General features: G+C 39.8%; 1 protein-coding gene across 3 annotated transcripts; it reads left to right on the forward strand.

The window, feature by feature from the left end:
- The first annotated feature begins 5577 nt into the window (after positions 1-5577).
- Positions 5578-19113, forward strand: LOC146547086 (uncharacterized). 3 transcript variants are annotated; one of them, XM_085264620.1, is made up of 5 exons: positions 5578-5825; positions 5931-6011; positions 15262-15360; positions 16000-16097; positions 16193-19113. In XM_085264620.1, the coding sequence occupies exons 1-5, from the start codon at positions 5648-5650 to the stop codon at positions 16289-16291; spliced, it is 555 nt and encodes a 184-aa protein (XP_085120746.1). In that variant the 5' UTR covers positions 5578-5647; the 3' UTR covers positions 16292-19113. The 3 variants fall into 3 exon arrangements, with proteins under 3 accessions (XP_085120746.1, XP_085120745.1, XP_085120747.1); XM_085264619.1 differs by having other exon boundaries at positions 5578-6011; XM_085264621.1 differs by lacking the exon at positions 5931-6011.
- The last annotated feature ends 4555 nt before the right edge of the window (positions 19114-23668 follow it).

The raw sequence follows: 23668 nt of genomic DNA on the forward strand, positions 1-23668 counted from the left end.
TTAAATGTTTTTCTCTCCCACTTGTTCCTCTATCTGTGTCTCAAGCTGCCACTGTCCAGTTGTGTTAATGCAAAACCTTGAAAAGCGTTGTATTGAAGCTCAAAATGTTAACACATACTTTGACTTTGTTAGAATTAAATTCAACACTTTTGCCTGTACTTTAAATACTGCAGTGCCATATTTAAAATTCATCACAAAGCAACAGAAAGTCTCTCATATTAACCCATCCAGCAGTGTTCATAGTGAAGGTGCACAAGTTGGACTTCCTGTGAGGTACTTGGTACTTGTGGTATTTTATCAGGTGTCATATAGGCTGAAGTCAGCATTTGGGACAGGAAGTGTAGAGGACGTCAGAGTCCATCAGAGCTGAGCTGCTTTCAGATGACTCCGTCTTGTTGTGGATGCTGAAGCTGATCATGGTTCTCCTGTGGATGATACCGTTGGTGGTTCTGCTCTGTGCAGAGGCCGAGAAGGTGACCGAGGTCAGAGGAGAGCTTGGGTCAGAGGTCACTCTAACCTGCTCCAATCAGGCCTCAGACACCCACTGGCACATGGAGATCTACAGCCAGATCAGAGCATGTGTCAGCTGCCAGATTTCTTCAACATATTTTACCCTCTCTCCTGATTTTGAAACCAAATTTTCAATCCTAGGAAACAAACTCGTGATTAAAGACTTCAGAGCAGAGGACTGCAGGCTTTACTTCTGTGGCATCAAGAGAGATGACAGCATTCATTTTGTGGAGACTTTCCACCTCATCTCAGGTAAGTGCACAGTTTTTGACTTTAACTCTGAAAACTACAGAAGCAAAATAAGTAAAATGCTGACATGTTTATGGTAATTAACAACTGCAATCATTCAGTGTTAAAATGTGAAACAACATATGTAGAAAAAATAATTTAAGAAACCTCTAAAAACTGTATGGTCTGTTTCTGGTAAGGAAGACTTACAAAGATAATCTGATGATAAATTCAAAAAGACACTAGGAAACAAAGGAAGTGATTCAAGAAAGGGACTTGAAAAGCCTGCCACGGTTACCTCCTCCTGGCTGTGTCAAAGTTTAGGAATTTCATTTCATTTTTTCTGTTTTAGATTTTCAGTTCATCTTCACCCTTTTTTCCAGTTTTTCTTTCTCCAGATATCTCTCCAACCTCTGAGCCAGACCCTCAGCAGCAGAGCAGCTCCATATCACAGCATCACCTCATCATCATATACCGCTCAGCCTTCCTCATTACTGCCATCACCCTTGTCATACTGGGTGAGTCTTATTTGTTGGATTAACATTGGTAGAGCCAATATTCATTATATCCGTAGCACTGCGTTATTTCCCGTGCTGGAAGATCACTCAGAATCAACCAAGCTGAATTTATTAAGACATGTTAGATTACTGCAGGAAGAAAAACAGGAAGAAGGCATTAATTTTAGTTTTTAATCTGGATCACACTCTGCTTAGATCTGATTATCATTGTTATTATTATTTATTTTGCGGAAAAAAGTCACATGTTTTGATGCATGCTTAATCACGCAGGTAAAAAAATTCAGTCTCAGAATCTGAAGAAGTCACTTAGATGAGTGACAAAACATTTCTCTGACCCAAAACACTACGTCCAGATGAACACAATAATCATTTTGGGGTCATGCTCACATGTTTATGAGTCTCTCAGTGAGGATGTTGATTGACAGTTAACGGGTTATTTGCTCTGCTGGCAGTTGTGGTTTTTACGTCTCTGTGGATGAAGAGGAAATCTCTCCAGGTGCGCAGCCCTCGACCTGTGACCAATTGGAATGCAGAGACTGTGCAGAGTGCCCAGGTAAACAGTTCCAGCTGGGACTGCTGACACCAGTTATACAGTACACATGTACATATATACATGTTAGCTGTATTTGTTAAAAAGACATTAATGCTAATATCAGTTGTAACTATTACTACTTTTCATGTCATGTTATTTACAGAGCGCCAAATCACCACAACATTCACCTCAAAGCTCTTAAACCATGACTCACAACTGCTTTAACCCACTCTGTGTGTGGATTTAGTGTTGCTAATGCCATTTTTCTGCTGCTGTTAACTTTACTACCAATATCAATGGTACAATCACAGAGTGCTGATTATTTGTGCTCTCTGTTTCAGGATGAGATCCACTCCAACCCTCCATGTACTGAAGTGTGTTAGGGTACCTGTGTTGTTGACCCAGTGTTTTCAGTTTTGTACCTTTGTGTTCTCATCTCGGTTTATTACTGTGAAGGTTTTGCTTTCTGTTTTGTATTTCTATTTCCCTCTGTTCTTCTTGGTGTGAGATTTTGTAGTTCTTCAGTTTTGGTTTCCATACTCCCTCTGTTCTGTGTCCAGTCCGTGTTTGTGTCTGCCCTGGTCTCACGTCCCTGTTCCCTCTGTTGCAGCGTCTGCTTGTGAGTCTGTAAGTTCAGTTGTTGTTTCCTGTTTTACTTTGAAGGTCTGTGTCTCCTGTTCCCATTCCCTGATTGCTCCCTCTGTAGCTGTGTCCCAAAACGTAAGCTGCATCCTCTGTAGGCCGTATTTGAAGGCTTACGCCACAGCCAGGTGACGAAGGCTGTCCCAATTCCTCGACTCCTTCAAATGTGTCCAACTAATCCGTCCTTTATTTTCCCCAAAATTGAAGGATGGGTCAGGTGTGTCCTTTGTGGCCCCACTATATCCCAGAATTCATAGCGCGGCACAGCCAATTCCAGTTTCCAACAATGGCGAGCACTACTAAGTTTTAATATTACTCTTATTACTCTTTCTGGGTCACAAAATAAACTTTTAACATATTTTCATGCGAGAAAGTTGCTGTGTAAACTTTAAATAACTGCTTGGTTTATCAAGACATCGCATATTTGCAAAAGTGCGCCAACGTTTTCTGAGACGTCTGTTACCCACCCGCTCGATAGCAAGCCGGGGGGTTCAATGGTCACTTAACCCGGCGAGAGCAGTGGACTCCCGGCTTCATTGTTTTCAGACCCCCGCTGTCTTTCGCTACACAGGTTAAACACGATATATAAGTCACTCAGATAACTTTAAAATGTAATTGTTTGGCTTTTTTCTGTGTTTTATTTGTTCCGTAGTAAATCGGTTTGGCTGAGATTAGAGTTATTCACTTAGATTACATTAAATAAATTTTTATTAATCCATCTGGTGGGTTCCTCTGGGATTTTCACACAGCTGAATAAACGTGAAACAGAAAACTGATGAAACAGAAGTGTGAGATGGTCGATATTATATTTTAGATAGCAAGGAGCAGACGGCTTAGTTTATTAAACTCCACCGAGACAGCGGTGATGCTAATCAAAAGGCTAGACTGTCCCATTTCACAGCCTCGTTCTTCCGGCCTACTCGGTCTTCGAAGGACCCGGCCCACGTAGACCGCGAAGGCCGGGTCCTCCGAAGGATGCAGCCGACATTTTAGGGCACAGCTTGTGTATTTAAGCCCTGTGTTTTCCTTTGTCTGTGTTGTGATCTCTATCATCCCTTGCTGTGTGTTCTGCCTGCCTGCCAATTTAGCTCTCTTTATTCTCAGTTTATTTAGTTTACTGTTCTGTTCTGCCATCCAGCAATAAAAGCTGAGTTTGAGTTCACGGTTGCCTCCATGAGTCTGCACTTTGGGTCCTCCTATCCTGCCTGTACACAGCCTACACTTGACAAAGTGATGCTGAAGACGCATTTTTCTACTCATGTATGATTAATGTCATGTTTTAGAAATGTTACAGTATTAGAAAATGTACCACCTGTGTTAGCTTGTCTGCTTTGACCTTTTCACTGTTTTCAGATTGTGTTCATGTTTGAGTTTCTTTGCAGCAACAGTTTGGAGACAGAAGATGAAAACAGCTGATCTGCTCGCATGTGTTGATGATCTTCGCTCTGACCTTTATAAATTCAAACCATATTATGGCTATTGTTACTTCTATTAAACATGTACTGCTGGTGCTGTCCCTGTGTGTTACTTTAAAGGTATCACTCATCTCAGGTGTTATTAATAATTTTACTCATCATCTCATCAACCCCTATTTAATTCACAATAGCACGTTTAAACTAAGGAAAAGTACAATTTGGAAAAAAAATATTTATGTAGTTTAAATTTGATGGAAGAAGAATGTCTCAAAACAATTGTCTTCAAAATGTTTTACGGTGTAACAACTTTTTCAGAATTGCGTATGTGCTCCAACATAAGGTTCACAACAGGCTCACAGCTCCCAAATGAATGAAAAGTTCAATTCTGGTCAAATATTTTTAAGTAGTTTTGGCCTCATATATATTGATTAACTTTAAACTGCATCAGTGTTGATGCACCATCTATACATGCATGCAAGTTCAAATATCTTTTAAGTGTTTGCTGTTGTGTTTTGGATATCCTTTAAAGACATCAGTCATGTATATAGTAAAGTACATTTTATGTCAGCTAACAGTTTCTTAACTGGAACCATCTTCAGGCTGAATTCAAGGAAGTCTGACCCAGTTCAGGGATCAGCTTTAACTGCACAGGTAGTAACAGGCTGATATCTGTCATTAACAGAAGTTGTAACTGATCATTTCGCAGTAACACGGTAACAGTAAACAGTCACAGACGGATAAACAGAACATAGATGATAGTAGTGCTGCAAATGGAGGAGCAACTTTGTCATAGTTTTAGGTTGTAATAGCAGGCACTAAAACCAGGGCTGTGGGCAGAAGGTTATTTGATGAGCATTAGTAAAATGTACTGTCAGAGTGTGTAGTGGTTATTGTTGCAGTTATGCAGATGTAGCTAAATGCCACTCACATCATGCTTCACTGCTGCTATGATAAAGGCAGCAGTTTCATATTTGAATTAGATTAATCAGATTGAGTAATATTTGTAGTACAGAGTGTAGTAGTGAAAGTAGTCATTCTAATACACTTTGAATGGGGTACACTGTAATTACAGTAGTTAAAGTTTCAGTGAGAATATTGAGTGTAAAGAGTTTAATACCTGCTTTTGCAGTAGAGGTTATAGAAGTATTTATAGTAGGAATTCAGTGGGTTGTGGATTGCAGTAATATTTGGATACAACTGGAGGCGCTGTGGTGTAACAGACGCGAAGCCATGTTTGAAGGGGTTAAATATACTGTCCTTTAATTTACTGTCTGATTTGACTTGAGATGTGTTTCACTGGAGTAACAGTTGAAGTTCTAGATGAAGATTTTTTTTATTTACAGAGAAACAGGACTGAGTCAGTTCAGACATGTTCAAATCTGGATAGTTTTGGATTCATTCATTGTATCTGCACGTCTGTTTATTTTCTACTAAAACATATACTACTACTGCTAGTTTTTCTACCTGTGCTTTGTACTTTAAATGAAACACTGTCCTCTCATGCTGATTTTAAACTCCCCTTTGCTTGTGTTGTTGTTATTACTCCTACAGTACCATTCGTAATGTGAAAATTCAGTTCCAGAAGAACTGAGTCTGAAAGCTCCGTGTCAGATTCCTGCTACAGAAGTCAGGCTGGAGGTAAAAAGAAGGTTTCACTTCCTGTGAGAGTTACTTGGTATTTGTGGTTTATCAGCAGACGTCACACACGACATAATCACTGCCTGAAGTAGGAAGTGTAGAGCACTTCTGTGTCAGAGTCCATCAGAGCTGAGCTGCTTTCAGACGACTCCGTCTTGTTGTGGATGCTGAAGCTGATCATGGTTCTCCTGTGGATGATCCTGTTGGTGCTTCTGCTCTGTGCAGAGGCCGAGAACGTGACCGAGGTCAGAGGAGAGCTGGGGACCGATGTCACTCTAACCTGCTCCAATCAGACATCAGAGATCCACTGGTACATGGAGATCTACAGTCAGTTCAGAGCAGGTATCGGCCGCAGTTTTTCCTCAGCAGGCTCTACCTACTACTCTCCTGATTTTGAAACAAAATTTTCAATCCTGGGAAACAAACTTGTGATTAAAAACTTGACAGCAGAGGACTGCAGGCTTTACTTCTGTGGCATCAAGAGAAATGGTAGCACTCAGTTTGTGGAGAGTTTTAGCCTCGTCTCAGGTAAGTACAAAGTTTATTAAATTTAATGCTAATAATAACAGAAGTACTTATTACTATTGATTTACTTGAGAGACCTGCCATGATGCCAAGTCTCTCTTGGAAAATAAATGTTTAACCTCAATGAGATTTTTACCTGGATATAAAGGATTAATAAAGATAACTTAAATGTGTAACTTCAGTCAGCTCTCAGTATCTTGCATGTTGTGTTTTCTAAGGGCCAAAGTGCACAATGAAAAAAAAGAAAAGAAAAAAATATATTTAAAAAAAAGAGTTGTATTTGATAACTAAAACTACATTTATTAATACAGCAGAACCCCGACTTACAAAATGAATCTGTTCCCGAGGGTCTTTCGTAAGTCGAAAATTTTCGTAAGTCGAAGCACCCATTGCGCGTTTTGAGTGAGGCGATGCTGAACGATAGGCTATAGGCTAATTGCTAACTAGAACAACAATATGTCGTTCAAGTGGAACAGCAAAGCGCAAGTACAGAAGCCAAGGGGATGTCACATGATTCGGAAGGCATTGTGGGCATTGTAGGCTCAGCCAATCAGAGAAAGCGGATTTCGTTACTCGGGCATTTTGCCGTAACACGGGCAGAAATATTGCCGTTCAGTGCCTTCGTAAATTGAATTTTTCGTGAAACAGGGTATTCGTAAGTCGGGGTTCCACTGTAATTGTTTGTACACAGTTTCACTGGTACGCTTTAGTGAAGCTATTTCTTAGTCAAAAACTCATTACGCTTTCCTGCAGATCTGTATCATGCTGTTTGAAATTGCATTGTTCTTTAGCTCACAGGCTTTGGTGGCTGTGGTGACAGTTTCCCTGCAGTGCACCAGAGGTATTTATGTGGTGCAGTGCATTCATGGTTGCTTTTTTGTATAATGTTGGAAACCACAGACTGTAATAGGTGAAGCTCCCTGTTGTGACTAATGCAGTGATAGGCTTGTCTCTAGAGATAAAACAAAATGTTCCTGAATTTATCACTGATAAAAGATTTATTACCTCCTACCACAGTGATTACTTCATAGCTGATGTAATTTTGATGAGATTTCCTCCATCACAACTTTGGTGTTGTTCTTGATCAGCATTTGAATCTTGATATTTAACTTTTACATCACAAAGCTCACCCAGTCTTGTTTCTTTCATCTAGAAACATTGCAAAAATCAAACCATCACTGGCTCACTTGAGCGGAGGAACCATTAGCACAAACTTTAACTTCTTCCCATCTCGATTGTTCTGATTCAGTATTCCCATGCATTGCTCAAACCTTCAGCTAATCTCTAATTATTCCAGCAGCTTGGCTGCTAGAAATTTAGAATTCATTTATAAACTTTATTTGGAGCATATATATTTCCCTACATGATCAGGTATGTGGCAATATAGCAGATCTGCCAAGACTTCATTCCAGTAGTTGGTCCCTCTGATCATTTTGTGAGTGTCTTGGAACTGGAAGTGAAACTTTTTCATATCCAGAGATGACCATGGCATGAAAGTAGTTTTCTTATTTGGTCAGTTTAATGATTGCTTTGAATTATCTGAAACCTTTGTAGGTTAGCTTTTCCTTAATCTTTAGCCAGTTATTTTGACTATAGTTCATTTAGTCAACATGATGACTGAATGTAAGACTGCATGTTTGTCTGTGTGGAAATGTAAACTTATATATATATTTTTTTTTTGATCAAGGTCTTTTTATTGAACAAAGAATTGCTTCCAACAACAATTATGGCAAAATTAACAGACAGTTGTGCCCCCACCCCCCCAGAACAGTGTAACTAAAACCCAGCCAGAGAGGAAAGGAGAGACAAAATAACATAAAATAAAATAAAGTTACAGATACAAAGTAAATAATAAAATAAATGAACAACAGCAAGAGAAAAAAAAAAAAAAACCCCACTCACACGCACATTAAGCAATAGTATCCGGACTTAATCTTTCAAAGTAAGTAAGAAAAGGTTGCCATGTGTCATAGAACCGCCGAACCGAACCTTTTACAGTGTAGCGGATCTTTTCCAGCTGAGTATAGTACATGACATCCTTAACCCATTGCCCATATACAGGTGGAAGTGGCTCTTTCCATTTCAATAATATCATTCTACGGGCCAAAAGAGTGCAGAAGGCCAGAAGATCAGAGTGTGATTTGGAAAGACTGGCATCACAAGGCGTCACTCCAAAAATAGCTATAAACGGGCAGGGTGCAATTGGAACACCAAATATGTTGGATATGGTTTCAAATATGCTTTTCCAAAAGCTACCCAGTTTTGGACACGCCCAGAACATGTGAAATAGGGAAGCAGGCTCTTGTTTGCACCGGTCACATGTGGGGTCAAACCCATCCTTGATTTTGCTCAGTCTAGTTTTAGACCAATGGAGACGGTGAACAACTTTGAACTGAATCACCACATGTTTAAGGCAAATAGATGATGAAGAAATGCTATTGATTATCTTGTGCCAAGTCTCATCTGTAATCCGTTGGCCAAGATCACTTCCCCATCGTTCCCTAAGTGATTGCAATGTGGACAGCCTAAAATTACTCAACAGCTCATAAACATCACTTATAACCCGCTTAGCATTTGGCTTAAAATCAAAAATATCATCCAAAAGGGATGGTGGTGGACAGGACGGAAAGCAGTCAGTATTAGAAGCAACAAAATCCCTGAGTTGTAGATACCTGAAAAAGTGTGACTGAGGGATCTTGAACTTGTTCACCAGCTGTTCAAATGAGGAAAAGATATTGTCCGTGAAAAGAGCAGCCATTGACGTTATTCCCAGCTTTGTCCATATGTTAAATGCCTCGTCCGTCAAGGATGGGGAGAACATGCAGTGTCTATGCGGTGGTGCATTAAGAGAGAGTTCAGTCTGTTTAAAGTGCCGTCTGAGCTGATACCATAACTTCAGTGAGTGGACAACAAGAGGATTCGTGGTGAAGCTGGAGATCGGTCTCGCCAGAGGTAATCTGGCACACAGCAAAGACACCAGGGAGGATTGACTCACCGATAGCCGCTCCAGTGTTACCCATGATGATGATAAATTATCATGGTCTTTCATCCAGTACAATAATGCTCTTATATTAGCTGCCCAGTAATAAAACAGAAAATTTGGGAGTGCCAAGCCTCCTGCGCTCCGCGGTCTTTGTAATACACTCTGTTTCAGCCTAGGTGGTTTTTTGTTCCAAATGAAGGAGGAGATTCGACTATTTAAATTATTAAAAAAAGACTTGGTTAAAAAAATTGGAAGACACTGAAAAAGATATAGAAATTTAGGGAATATAGTCATCTTAATGATATTTAATCTACCACCCAGCGAAAGAGGCAAGGACTCCCACTTTCCAAAATCCTCCTTTAGTTTAGACAATAAAGGAAGATAATTAGTTTTATACAAGTCTCTATGATTCTGCGTAATCCAAATGCCCAAGTATTTGAACTTGTTATAGCTGAGCTTGAAAGGTGCTAAAATAGACGAAAGTTCCCCGGTTATTGTACCTAAAGGCATTGCCTCACTTTTCCCGAAATTCACCTTATATCCGGAAATTGTCCCGAATTCCTTAAGTACATCTAAAAGTTTAGGGAGGCTATTTGAAGGGTTGGAAATAAACAAGAGCATGTCGTCGGCATAAAGAGAGACTTTATGCTCGATATCCCCACGACGTATTCCCTCAACCTCAACACAGTGTCTTAGAGCAATAGCTAGCAGTTCAATTGCGATGGCAAAAAGGAGAGGTGACAAAGGGCACCCCTGTCGTGTGCCACGCTGAAGCTGAAAAAAGGGGGACAGACTATTGTTGGTCCGAATGGCCGCTACAGGGTCACAGTACAATACTTTTATCCAGGATACAAAATTACTCCCGAGGCCAAATTTTTCAAGCCTATGGAAAAGAAAGTCCCATCTCACCCGATCAAACGCTTTCTCAGCATCAAGTGAAATAACAGTTTCCAATACAGTACCTTTGACATGGCTATAGATTATATTTAATAAACGTCTAATATTAAAAAACGAGTACCTGTTTTTGATAAAGCCTGTCTGATCAGGTGAGATAATGGAGGGCAGATGTTTCTCTAAACGGCGGGCCAACACTTTAGCAAGGATTTTGGTGTCGGTGTTCAGCAGAGATATTGGACGGTATGAGCCACAATCTAAATGATCCTTATCCTTTTTTAGAATTAGGGAGATCACTGCCTGACGCATTGTTGGAGGCAAGGATTGTGAGAGGAAAGATTCTTCAAAAGTCGATTTTAACAATGGATTCAATTGGTTAGAAAACTTCTTAAAAAAATCGGAAGGATACCCGTCGGGGCCAGGTGATTTTCCAGACTGCATACTCCGTATGGCCATTTCAATTTCAGCATCAGAAATGGGCTCCTCCAAACTGGTGGCCGCATCTTCTCCTAAGGAAGGGATATCAAGTTTCTCAAAGAAATTTTCTAGAGCCAGGTCATCCTTAGCCGGGGGGGAGCTGTATAAAGTCTGATAGTATCTAAAAAAACTATTATTTATACCTTGGTTATCCGTGCATCTTATTCCCTGGTCATTCCGGATCTCAGGGATAGCTTGATTAGCTGTTCTTTGTCGTAGCTGATGAGCTAGCAGCTTGCCTGTTTTTTCTCCATGCTCATACGAGTAGCTACGCAACTTCGAAATTAGATACTCAGCCTGTTTTGTAGATAGAAGATTATATTCAGTTTGTAATTTCAGCCTACGTTTATATAATACCGGGTCAGGGGAATGGCTATATACAGCGTCTAGTTTAGTAATTTCGTCAGCCAATAGAGAGAGTTGCTCAGTATCCCTCTTCCTTTTGTTCGCACAGAATGAGATTATCTGGCCTCTCAGATATGCTTTTAGAGATTCCCAAACAGTTGATGGTGACATCTCTGGAGTTTGATTGATGGCAAGAAAGAAATCTATTTGAGACCTAATATAATTAACAAACTCTTCGTCTGCTAACAATACTGGGTTGAACCTCCATGGCCGATAATTGGAGTAGGCATTGGGAATACGCAGTGAAAGAACAACAGGTGAATGATCTGAAATCACCATGGCCTTGTAATCACAGTCTGTCACCAAAGGGAGGAGTTTTTTGTCCAGAAAGAAATAATCTATACGAGTATATGTTTTATGGACATTAGAAAAAAAAGAATATTGACTTGAAGTTGGGTTACGAAATCTCCATACATCAGCTAACCCGTAGTTATGAAGAAAACGCTGTATAACACGTGCTGATTTTGAAATAGGCGTGCATTTGTGCGAGCTGCGGTCCATAGCAGATAATGAGCAATTTAGGTCCCCACCAAGAATAATATTATGCGTTGCCATGTTGGGAAGCCGTGCAAAGACATTAGTGAAAAAACTATGATCGTCCCAGTTAGGGGCATAGACATTCGCTAAAATCAAGGGGAAACCATATAAATGTCCTACAACTACAACAAAACGGCCTGCAGGGTCTTCATCTACAGTTGTGGCTATAAATGGTAAAGTTTTGCTTATCAATATTGCTGTCCCCCGAGCTTTAGAATTAAATTTAGAGTGATATATCTGGCCTACCCATCCAGACTTGATTCGAAGATGATCAGAGGTACGCAGATGCGTTTCCTGGAGAAATGCTATATCCGTTCTAAGTCGTTGTAAATGAGTAATAACCTTTTTCCGCTTGACTGGATGGTTGAGTGATTTTACATTCCAGCTTACAAAATTTACCACCCGATCACTAAATGATCGCGCTGTGCTCATCCCTGCTCAAATAGTAAAATATGAAAGCTCCAGATGCACAACAGGCATAGGAGAAGAGGCAAGAGAGGGGAGGAAGAAGAAGGAAAAAAAAAAGAAAAAAAAAAGGGAAAAACAAAAAACACATTGATAAGTAAAATAAACATATCTGGCTGAAGCCCAAACCAAGAACACAATGAGCAATTACACCAGATCGAACATGGTGACTGCCAAACCCCCTGCAAACAGATCCACACATATAGCCTAGTGCTTGTTTGGGTTACTATAAGCCAGACTCTTAGGCTCCCGCTGGCCGCTTGACATAACATATCCTACAAAGAAAAATAGTCAATAAAATAGAAAAAGAAAAAGAAAAAATATATATACATACACATACATATATCGACATCCAAACAAAGTATAGAACTTTTCTAAACCCAATGGTATTGCCATGAAATAAAATGAACCAAAATGTGTTTATGAAATAAGTTTAAATGTCTGAACAAGAAGTGTCTCTTCAAGCTTTTCATCACCGTGCGAACGCTACAACAAACAGTCATGTACACTCAGCCGTAACTGAGACAACCAACCGTAGCACTGGCGCTCCCACATAGAGCGACAGGCGCAGCCTCCTCAAACGTTGATAATATGTTCTTTAACATATTCCATTGCCTTCGCCGCATCCAGAAATTCTTTCTCCTCCCCGTTGTGCGTGATACCTAGTCGCGCTGGGAACCTGATCCCAAAACGGATACCTTCCTGCTCACGGAGAAGTTTCCGGACTTCTGTAAAAGCAGCCCGAGCTCGGGCCACCGAGGTCGTAAAATCCGGGAATATTGCAATCGGTTGTCCATTGAACCTCAGCGGAGCTTGGGTCCTGGCACGGCGTAGAATTTCCACACAGTCCTGGTAGTAATGAAGCTTGGCTATGATGGCCCGCGGGTTACCACCCAGCCTTCTCGGGGCCAGACTCCTGTGTGAGCGGTCGACAATAACATCTTTATCCATACCCAGCGCTTCACGTAGTAGCGCGGATACGGCCGTGGTGGAGCTCGAATCCGGGCCCTCCGGGACCCCCATGATACGGATATTGGATCTCCGCATCCTGCCTTCCATGTCATCACATTTATCTTTCAGGTCAGATAGCTCCTTCCTCAAAGTCTTCACCGTAGATTGCAAGGTGACCACCTCATCGCTCCACATTGACAGCCCGTCCTCTACTTCTTTCACCGTGGCCTTAACTCCATCCATTTCAGCGCGCGCTGCCGCCGTATTGTTAGCAATCTCATTTCTCACTTCTTGCACGTCAGCCCTAATGTTATCAAAATCTTCTTTCAGTGCATTCCTGGGTTCTTCTTTTAACACCACGCTGATATCATCTTTAATGGATTGAAGAAGCTCTAATTTCAGGGCATCAGTGTCCACAAAGCGCCCATCGCTCTGCTGAGCCCGTTCCTCAGTGGTCGCTGAGCCGGGCGCCGCCCTTGGGCCACCATTGGTATTCTCGCCCGAGGATGCGCCGGGCCTAGCCGCAGTTCCTCCGGTGTACTTGTATTTCCTTAGGTTCGATGCCATTTTGTCTCGAGTGAAGCTTTAATATAGTATATAAAACTGTTAGCTTCCCCTGTGACATAAAATGAGACTTTGTAGGTTGAAAAAAAACTATTTCTGAAACTCTGTTAGCGGGAGCCTTCAGAAACACGTCCTACTCCATTGCTGGCTCGCTAGCGCCCCCCTAAACTTATATTTTGCTTGTTTTTATCAAATCAGTAAAGAAATTTGTGACTGTGTGTTTTAAATGTTCTCTGCAAATAGTCATTATTGTAACAGTGTCCTATTTAGAGGTAAAGTAAAGCTTCAGTAATATCCAGTGTTGGTCAAGTTACTTGAAAAAAGTAATCAGTAACTAATTACTGATCATTTCCCCCCCCAAGAGTAATCCTGCTAATTTACTGATTACTTATTTGCAAAAGTAATCAGTTACTTAGTTACTTTTTAAAAACATGATTTACAACCTGAATAGGTGATAAAGTGATAGATCTTTAAGCCCATACAAACTGTAATCAAATGAAAAAGTCTCCTTTTAAAACTTGTTTTTATTAGTTTTAATCTTTTAACTTCATGCATCAAGCAAAAATTAAATTATATGCAACATTCTCTGACTGGAGGAAATTTGTTTAACATTTAAACTTATTTTCTGCACATTCCAGCTCATAAAATAAAATATATATTTTTTGTTTACACTCAGTCTTTCAAATAGATGCACATAAAACACAGCAGAAAATAAATAAAATCAAAGACTCAACGGTCCTGTTGCTCTGTTTTCCCCTGTAAAGCAGGAGTGGGGCAGGCGGAGGTTTGCCCTGGTGCAGGTGTGCCGCAGTGTGTCGAAGGTTTTGTGAATTTCACATTCCCGTGGCAGCTTGCTCTGAAGTTAAGGGTTTTTTCACTGTAAAAAGAAGTTTTCTTCCCACGCAGTGAACAGAGGACACTAATGTTTTGTCACTTTTGACAGAATCAAATTCAAAGTCAGGTCAGTACTTCCACGCTTTAAACGCTGCAGGATCATACTCTCTCCACACTCGATATATGATCCACTGTTGCCACGAACGTCGCACTCGCTTACGTCACTGCCATGAGAATCATGGTTTAGTAATGCAGCATGCTTATGGGAAAGTAACAGTAATCTAATTACCTTTTTTGTAATAGTAATCCCTTACTTTACTCGTTACTTAAAAAAAAGTTATCGGATTACAGTAACGTGTTACTGCCCATCTCTGGTAACCTTATTTCTTTGAAGTGTGACCTCTTTACTGTACAATAGAAGAACAGTCGAAACAAAATTTGAGGCTTTACCTGAAAGATGACATCATTCATTTCTAAAGACAGCTGCTCAAATACGACATGATCCTCAACAGGTTGCCAATTTGAAATATAAAAGGCTCCAAGGAGCTTTGAAAGAAAGCGACTGGACTACTTTAAGTTTCTCTAATCTAAAAAGTTTCTTTCAAGTCCAGTCGCTTTCTTTCAAAGCTACTTAGACTTCCCTGACTTGGGTGCCTGAGAACATAAAAAGACATCATCCTAACAGCTGCTAAATCAACCTGTCAACTCACCTAATCTTGGAAACATTTGTTTTCCACCATTGTGTTGGTCTCTAAAGTTACAACAGACTAATCGCTCACTAATCAATTACCACTCACCCTCAAAACTACAACTCATAGATGGTCAAAGGTTAAAATAATAAACAATAATATATCTAATATTATAATAAATAAACACCAGTGCAAAATGTCTTTGGCACAACACGGGAATCGCGTTGCCCAAAGCCTGAGCAAAAACAGATACGTTTTTTTTTTTTTTATTACTGCAATTTTTTTCAGCTTTTGAAAGTTCCTGTAATATAAAACAGTAACTTGGGTCGACTAGATGAACTATTTGTTAAAGTGTAGTCAGCTGGGCCTCAGACATGAAAACATTGTTAATGTCTGATAGTTTTACGAAACACTATAATTTCTTGTTTGATATGTGTAACTTTTCTTCTTCCAGATATCTGTCCAACCCCTGACCCTGAGTGTGGAGTGTTGCAGAGGCAGACTTTCCTCGTCAGCTCAGTGATCCTGAACTTTGTGCTCTTTTTAGTACTCTGTGAGTCATTTTGTCTAAATCTCTGTGGTCTGTCTGCTCTTCTATTAATACCAGCACCCCTCCACAGCAACATGTTGCATATGTAGATATGCAGAAATGCTACCACTAACTCATGCAGCAGTACTTAATGCAACCAGCTCAGCCACAGTAATTTTTAGTCAAGCTTGCTTTGAACCAACCTCCCATTTTTATAATAGATGTCAACTCATCTTGTAACCCTCTCCTTCCAGCAGCGCTTCTTACTATGTGGATTCAGGCTTCTGTAGTTTATATTCATCCAGCTTATAAAACATTTAGTGCAGGTTCATACTGTAACTTTTACACATAAGCTGCAAGTATGTGAGGTAGTTTTATAGTTGTACATTTGTGGAAATAAGTATTTTTAAAGTTGGCCCACAACATTCTTTATGTTACTCACATATTACCAAAGTACGTAGATGTAATCCATGGGGGGTGAAAGCCGACGCTGTACAGACAGTACAGCACAAACGTACTGCTCACTGCCCCAGCAGGCTTCAGCTGTGCTTCTGCTGTCCAGATGTTGAAAGGTGTCTCTGCACAGTGGAGAAATGTGTTGTATGTGATGAGTGCTGATGTGAGTGTGAAGGTGATGTCACTCCCCTGATGGTCTGTTGGCAGGTCTGAGTTGTGTATGGCTGTGTCTGAAGAGGAGAATCAGCAAGTATCAGGCAAACCTCCCTCCAGCTGGGACCAGTGAGAGGCTGGAGGCTCCACAGGTAACTCAAAGTGTACAGGTGACCCTGCAGCTCATGCTCATTGTTCTCCTTCAGTGCTACTTTGTCCTGTACTCAGTGCTGCTGTTGTGTTTCAGTACGAGGAGATCCAGCTCCCCACTCCCTCTGCTGCTCCGCTTCAAGAGTGTGTTTATTACAAAATTCAGCTTCCTCGCTCCACACTACCTCAAAGCTGATGGACACACCTGTACAGGTGGATGATACCTGCTGGACAGAGGTCAGTCTGATAACTGAAGACTTGCTGCTCCGCTGCTCGAAGGAGGATTTATTTTTTCCTCTCTGGTTTGAGTTGTTGGACCAAAAGTTCTGAATCAAAATTTTCCACAAACTTGATGAAAGTGCTGCAAGATTAATTTTAGTCAGAGACAATCTGCTCTGCTTCTGAGCTGAGATGGACCCAAGAATGTGACAACCTTTAGCCAAACCTGCTTTAAGGTGCTTCAGGATTTAACACCATAACTCAATGCTGCTGTGAAAACCTGTAAATATGAAACTCCAACATTTAATATTTATTTGTTCTCTTATAGTTTGTATCTGTTTATCAGTTTTTGTTTTTTTGTTTCAGCTGTTTTGTTGTTTATGCTGTTTTCAAAGCACAGATTTTAAACACAGTCTCATTCCCTAAAAGGTCAGCATGATGATGAAGTATGACAACAGAAAGCTGCATTTTACAATTAAATGTCAAACAGAAGTGAAACCAGGACAAAGACAAAATATCACATGTTGACTGTGAGAAATGTGATTTTTGAAAGACATATTTTTTTTAATTTGTTGCAGCATCAAATTTAAAAATAATGTTGTGAGAAGCTGTCAAAATTACTGAGCCGTCCATTTTCCTCTGCTTATCCATTTTAAGTATGCAGGAGTCTATACCAGCTGTCATAGGGCTAAAGGAGGGGTACACGCTGGACAGATCACCAGTCTGTCACAATAACATGTAACAAAATTAAATGTGTTTTTTTTAAAGCATCCCTGGTAAACACTGAAGTTCTCCAGAAAGACTTTGTTCACAAATAACTAATCCATCCACATTAATAATCTCAGTTTGAACATTTGGGCTGTTGATTTAAAATCTAAGATTATATGGTCTTTGCAAATTATTGCATAACAGGTTTGTTTTAGTATAAGAATATGTAAAAGAACTTTCTACATACCTGTGGCATTATTCTTTTGTTCTGTGAAAATACACTGCGATCATTTTCAGTTTGATTACAGCATTTATTTTTGGTTTAGGCATTCGTGTAGTTATTTAACACAAATAGAACTTGAGTTCACACCAGTGATTTGTTTGTTTGAAAGAGAAAATGTGGTTTGAAGTATTTCTTTGTAATGTTTAATATGAACCTATTAAACATTTGAGAACAACAAGGGACAGAAACAAATCTGGATGATATTATTTAAAAAAAGAGTTTCACAATGTTCCTCTTTCCTCAAGGCCATGTGAGTGTTTGTTGGTCAGATTTCGCAGGAAACTATTCAGCGCTTTCCTCACACGTTCTGAAAACAACAGCAAGTGACAACCTGTAAAAACAATTTCAGTTGTTGCTTCTCAGTAAAATGCCAGCTTCCTGTTTCCATGTATTCTGACCATGTTGGGCCCCATCCTGCTCCAACCAGTACAAACAGGTCACGTGTCATGTCTGGTAGGCAGGATTTGGACCCAAATGTAGGACCCAGGAGACAGGAAATACATTTAAAAGGCAGCTTTAATGCTAAATTCCAATGAAAATGTTCCCCAGGAATGAGGAATTCAAAAACTATACAGAAATGAGACACACACAAATGTAATGAGGAAAAACACAACAAAAACTGAATAAAGCTGAAGGAATAAATAAACAAGATGATGAGGGCAAACAGGAGATACCTGGGAGGGTAGTTTTACTAACTGAGAAAATAAGAGAAGGGGTGTGAAACTAAATACAAAGACAAGAGACAAAACACCAAACAAAATAAAGCAGGAAGTAACTGAACTTGTAAACAGAAACACAGGCAGGCAGGAAGCCGACAAAATCAGGAAAAACATGATCGCAAATTATAGAGCCAGGAATGAGAATAAGAGAAATAACTCTGAAGTACAAATGAGCTAAAATACCAAACTCAAAATGGCAAAACAAAGAAGAAACTACACAGAAACATAAAATGGGGGGGAAATAAAAGAAAGTGAAGGTACTACAATAACTCAATCTGAATGACCAAAAGTCCCAAAGAGGTTAGCAAAACGAGCAGGGATGAGAGAAGATGGGGCAAAAACAGGTCCAGATGGCAGATCAAGAATGATGATATTTGTTAATCTGAATTTGGAAATCATTGGATTTGTGTGACTTACACCAGTGATAAAAAGTCTTTATCATGTCCTAAAATGAATCCATTACAACCTGAGATGAACAAGAACACACAAACAAAGCCCAAATTCAGAAACAGAGTGTAGAAAAACTGAGTTTAATGATCTCTCACATTCAATTCTGGGTCACTCTTCTTTACTAAGTTCCTTTGATTGGGACTTGGAGGCATTCGTTTATACGCGGCTCTCTGAAGGGCCCACCACAGTATTTCAATCAGGTTGAGGTCTGACCTTTGATTGGCCCATTGCTGAACTTGATTCTTTTCTTTTTTAGCTGTTCTGTTGGAGATTTGCTGCACGCCTGAGCTGCGGCTGAGCTTTAGCTGTCAGATAGATAGCATCAGTATTTGGCTCTAGAATACTTGCATGGGCATGCAGAGGAGTTCATGGTCAACTCAATGACTGTAAGGTCCCCAGGTCTCATGACTGCAAAGCAATCCCAAATCATCACCTCTCTATCACTATATTTATGCACTATCGCTGAACATAGACGCTTTTGTCTTATATGTCCAAAGGGCATTAATTTAGATGTTTTGTAGCTTGTTTTAATGCATCTTCACTTTAACCCTTGTTGGCATGTTCATTTTAGAGTGGCTTCTTCATTACTTTCATAAATAATGTCACGGAAAAGAGGGACCCAGGCGCGGTTCTTGCTCACAGAAACACAGTGCGTTTATTTACAGTGAAACAGACAAGTCCAACAATCCATTCAAAAGTGCAATTTTCCAATCGTGCTCGTCCCTTGCTCCCAGTGCGTTCCGTGTAGTAACTCCCTTCGTGTGTGTGCTCCCCAACTCGCTTCTCCGCTCGCCCCTCCTGGAGGAAGAAGGAAAATCCAGCGTTAGCCACACGCTAGCCGAATAACACACTCACACTGCTCGCACAGACTGTACCAGTTCGGAGTAATAATCCCACGTCGACTGTCGCCGTGAGTCCAGGTTAAATACCCCTTTCTAGCCTGGAGGAATGATTACCAACCACTGGTCAGGTAATCAGCTGCAGGTGGGCCGGCAACAGCGAAGGGGGACTCCCAATGACAACAGTCGCCAGGACACGCCTCTCCCACGGTGCGCACTTCCGTAAACAACCCCGAGGGCCAGGGAGGGAGAAGCAAACACATATACAGAAAACAAACACAAGCAGGGTCGTCCGGAAAGGGCCGTCCGACCGTGACAAATAAGGCCTCATGTCTAGTGGAGTGTTTAAAGTTACCTGTGCCACATCAGTTTGTGGGGTTGAATTTTTGCAGCATTCAGAGCTCTAGTTCCTGTTTCTGCAGCAAGCTTCAGCCACAAGTTTATCATCACTGTATATGTACTTTAAACCACGCAGAATAACGACAATGATCATGCATTTGTATCAGTTGGTTTAGAAAGAAAACAAAAAGCAAATGCAAAACACACATTTATTTATCTACATTACCAAAAGATACTAAATATTTTCTCCTAGCATAATCCTACAGGATCACATTCACATGTTGTTCATAGAGTTTACTTTGAGCCTTATTCACGTTTGTCTTTGAAGAATAAAGCGCATTAAGCACAGCCTGCATTTGTGCTGAGTCTTTTTTTTTTTGTTATGATGGTAGTTCAGAAATTTCCCCTTAAGAACTTATTGAGTTCAGAATAGAAACCTTTTGAACAATTAGCCAATCTCAAAATGTTTAGGAACTGAGAGGCAAGTCAGTCAAAAGAGGAACATCAGTAGATACACAAAGGGACCCGCAAGTAACATAAAGAACATAAAGACGAAGAGAAAGTGGTGTAAAAACACCACATGATTCTTATCATTTCTTTGTGTGGGAGAATAATGAGGAAGAGCTCAAGGAACCAGTGATGTCACACACACACAATACAATGGCAGAGCAGCAATAGAAAGCTCAAAAGCTTTTACAAAGAAAGAGAAAAAGCCGGCAACAAATTTCACCTAGAGAATATTTAGTTTGAAACTATGCTAATTATCAGCTCTTAAATCTGCTTTACTTGGGACAGAAACATGCTTCAGTGCAAAACAACAATGTAATGACAGCCAATCAAAACATATCAAAGTAAAATAAGGATTCAATTGTACATTTACTGTAAATTCAGAGCTGTGGGTTACCAGCAGGTGAATGTGATGCTAGGTGAGGACAAGACAAGAAAATCAACTCATACCTGCAGCTCAGCTTCACACACACACACACACACACACACACACACACACACACACACACACACACACAGACCTGTTATCTGCTCTGATTAAACAATTTAATACAATAAATGCGCACTAACAGGCTTCCATATACAGCAGGCAGGCAAAAACAAAAAGACAAAGCAAAATATATAAAAACACCTGTTTACTACCAAGTGAAATGATTAAATGTACGGCACAAAATAAAAACATACCAGCAATCGATTGATGGCTTCAGAGGAAATAATGCGGAGGTGATCTCTACAAAAATACAAGTAGCACCAATCAACAAAAATGTGGCCAATTCAAACTGAGGCAGCAGCAACATGCACGCGACTCCTACCTGTAACAGCTATAGAAGTAAGATAACCAAAGGCACAGATATATACAGCAACAAGCGAGCCAGTGAGGGATGCTCAGATGGCAGCTATTATTTATACTAGTACCATACAATGTGATTAATGCAATTTTCAAATATAATATTCACTCTGCTACAGTAGCTATGGGAAACATGCCAATGTAGACACTTCTGCATTTCATAAGAGGGAAGCTTGTTTGCTAAACTGTTCTAAGGGTCAGCAGTTATATTTCTATGCATTTACATATTTACTGTGAATTTTATCCCAACTCAAGCACTGTATGACTGACCATTACCAGCTAAGCAGAGTCATTGGAATTGTCATTAATTTTAGACTCAGATATCTGACGCCATCCTAAAAAAAACAGCATTGCTTAAGACTTCTAAAGAAACTTTCAACAAGACAGCTAAAGTGGAACAGTCTTTTTGGAAAGACATGTATCTGTTACACTATTGTTTTTGTGTAGGGTTGGGGATTTTTTTATGAAACATACTTCAGAATAGACAATATATGGAAGCAAACAAACAGCATTTTCAACTTTTTTTAAAAAAATTAGAGACGGTTACAATGGTGACATTTGGCATATGTGCCCTGATTCACCCACTCAAAACTCGTCATTAGTTAATAATAACTTTTTAGATTTGTTACCAAGTTATTGTTGTAGTGTTGTGTACAAATTTGAAAGAAACATTACTGTAAATACACAAAAATGTTGATTTGGGAACCTTTCACTTTGCTGGGTCACTGATTTCCCTTTTTACTGACCCTTATTTGAGTTCCTTAAAGTTTCCTAACCCGTCCTTATTTCTGGTGTAAAGTTGTCACAAAAATTATTTTAAACCCAACTTATGAAGAATATCAACACCCAGTTAAAGAGCAGAGTCATCTGTGTATAAACCTGTGTTTACCACATTATACAACAAAATTTATGAGGACAAATAAACCCTCTTAGATATGTAATATAATTAGATATAATTAGTGATGATAATAATAGTGTTAGTGGTAACAGTACTAATGAAAAAGAGAAGAAGTTGTATAACAGCTGTATTATAGCTAGAGTAGGTGTTAGAAGTAGCTGTAAGTGTGTAGTAATGTGTGTGTGTGTGTGTGTGTCTGCACTGTGCAGTAATAGAAGATTATATTTGGCAATAACGAATTCGACACACTAGAAGCAGCATTTGCAGATATTTAGTTAGTGCTAGAAGTCAGTGGGGATCTGCATGAGTGAAGGTCATTTTATTATTTCTAAGGCATGAACAGGCTTCAGCAGCTTTGCAGAAGTCTTTGTCACCGCAGGGACGTTCACATAAAAAAAATGTCTGACAGAGAACCGAGTGTGACTTGACAAGAAAAAAACTCTGAAACCACATCCTCTTTCCCTCTCAGCCCTGAAGGAGGCTACAGGAGAGATGATATGCGAAGACGTCTGTTTTAAACTCGTCAAAGTTGGCACTAACCTCTATTGTTAAGGTGTATTCAGTCATTCTTGACTTAATGCAAGTTTGTCTTGAGTGTAAATCATTCAAAGTGGCCTAAAATTCAATGCTAAAGAGCAATATTCTGTTTGTGTTTGGATGCGTGAGTCGGCGGGTTTTTGATGTTGTCATAGTCATGAGGCAAGAGAACTCATGTTTCCTTTTAAACCCAAAAGTCAGAGACGTCAACTTGAAACTGATTCCTGGCGAATCGTCATCAGGAGTGTTTATTTTGTTGCAACAGCTGTGGCACAGTCACATGGACAGACTGTCACTTGACTCACTTGTTGTCTAACTAAATGCAGACCTACTGTATGTTTGTTCCCCAGTGAATCCTTTTCATACCCTCTAACCTTTAACACCCTCCTTAACTGAGACTAAAATGAAACATCTGATTCTTGTGTTGTGACTTTGTGTCTATAAAAACTTTATTTTAACTAAAACCAAGACTTGAACTGGTCATTGATCAGGTGGGTACATGTGACACATTACCATACAATGTAACCGTACAATTAATCACAATTTGTGCAGAGAACAAACTTTAGCTTTTGTTTTATGCCATATTCGTCTCCGGCTTTGACTCAGTCTAAACATGTATAATGATATAAATCAGATAATACGTAGAGCCAAACTATAAAAATGGACAATTATTCATAAAACTTGCACTTTTCTATTAATTCTCTTCCATGTTTACAATTTTTTTCTCACAAACTTAGAAAACATCACAACTGAAAATATCACAAAGGTTTGAATCACTTCCTCATAAACAGCTGCTGGTTTTCCTGGTGGGGTTGTGGGTCTCTAATAAAAGCCTGACCAAAAACCAAGACGTTAACTCATCTTGTTAACGCATATATAAATTTAGATCAAAATACCTCATGTGATTGTGAGACACATTACCACACAGTGGGCGATCAAAATATATTTAACACCTAATTTAAAGTGCTCTTTGCTCTTCTTCAAAGATGAGGTGCAAAACATCCAGAGGAGGAGCGGTGTGTCTTCTGAATACTTGTATTTATGCATCTATGTTTTCACCACAGTTGTCAAACCTGTGCAGAGAACAAAAATCAACTTCTGTATCACATGGAGCATCATTATGATAATGACTATGACTCAGAGACCAGTCAGCAACTGTCAAAGTCGGCAGTTTCCAAACCTCAAGGTAGCAACCAAGAAACCTTTATTTCAATCCCCAGGATCAGA

The sequence above is a fragment of the Mchenga conophoros genome, linkage group LG23 (assembly GCF_057382185.1).
Source record: "Mchenga conophoros isolate Kocher_MC1m ecotype Shallow Benthic linkage group LG23, M_conophoros_male_GT1.1, whole genome shotgun sequence".
Lineage (NCBI taxonomy): Eukaryota > Metazoa > Chordata > Actinopteri > Cichliformes > Cichlidae > Mchenga > Mchenga conophoros.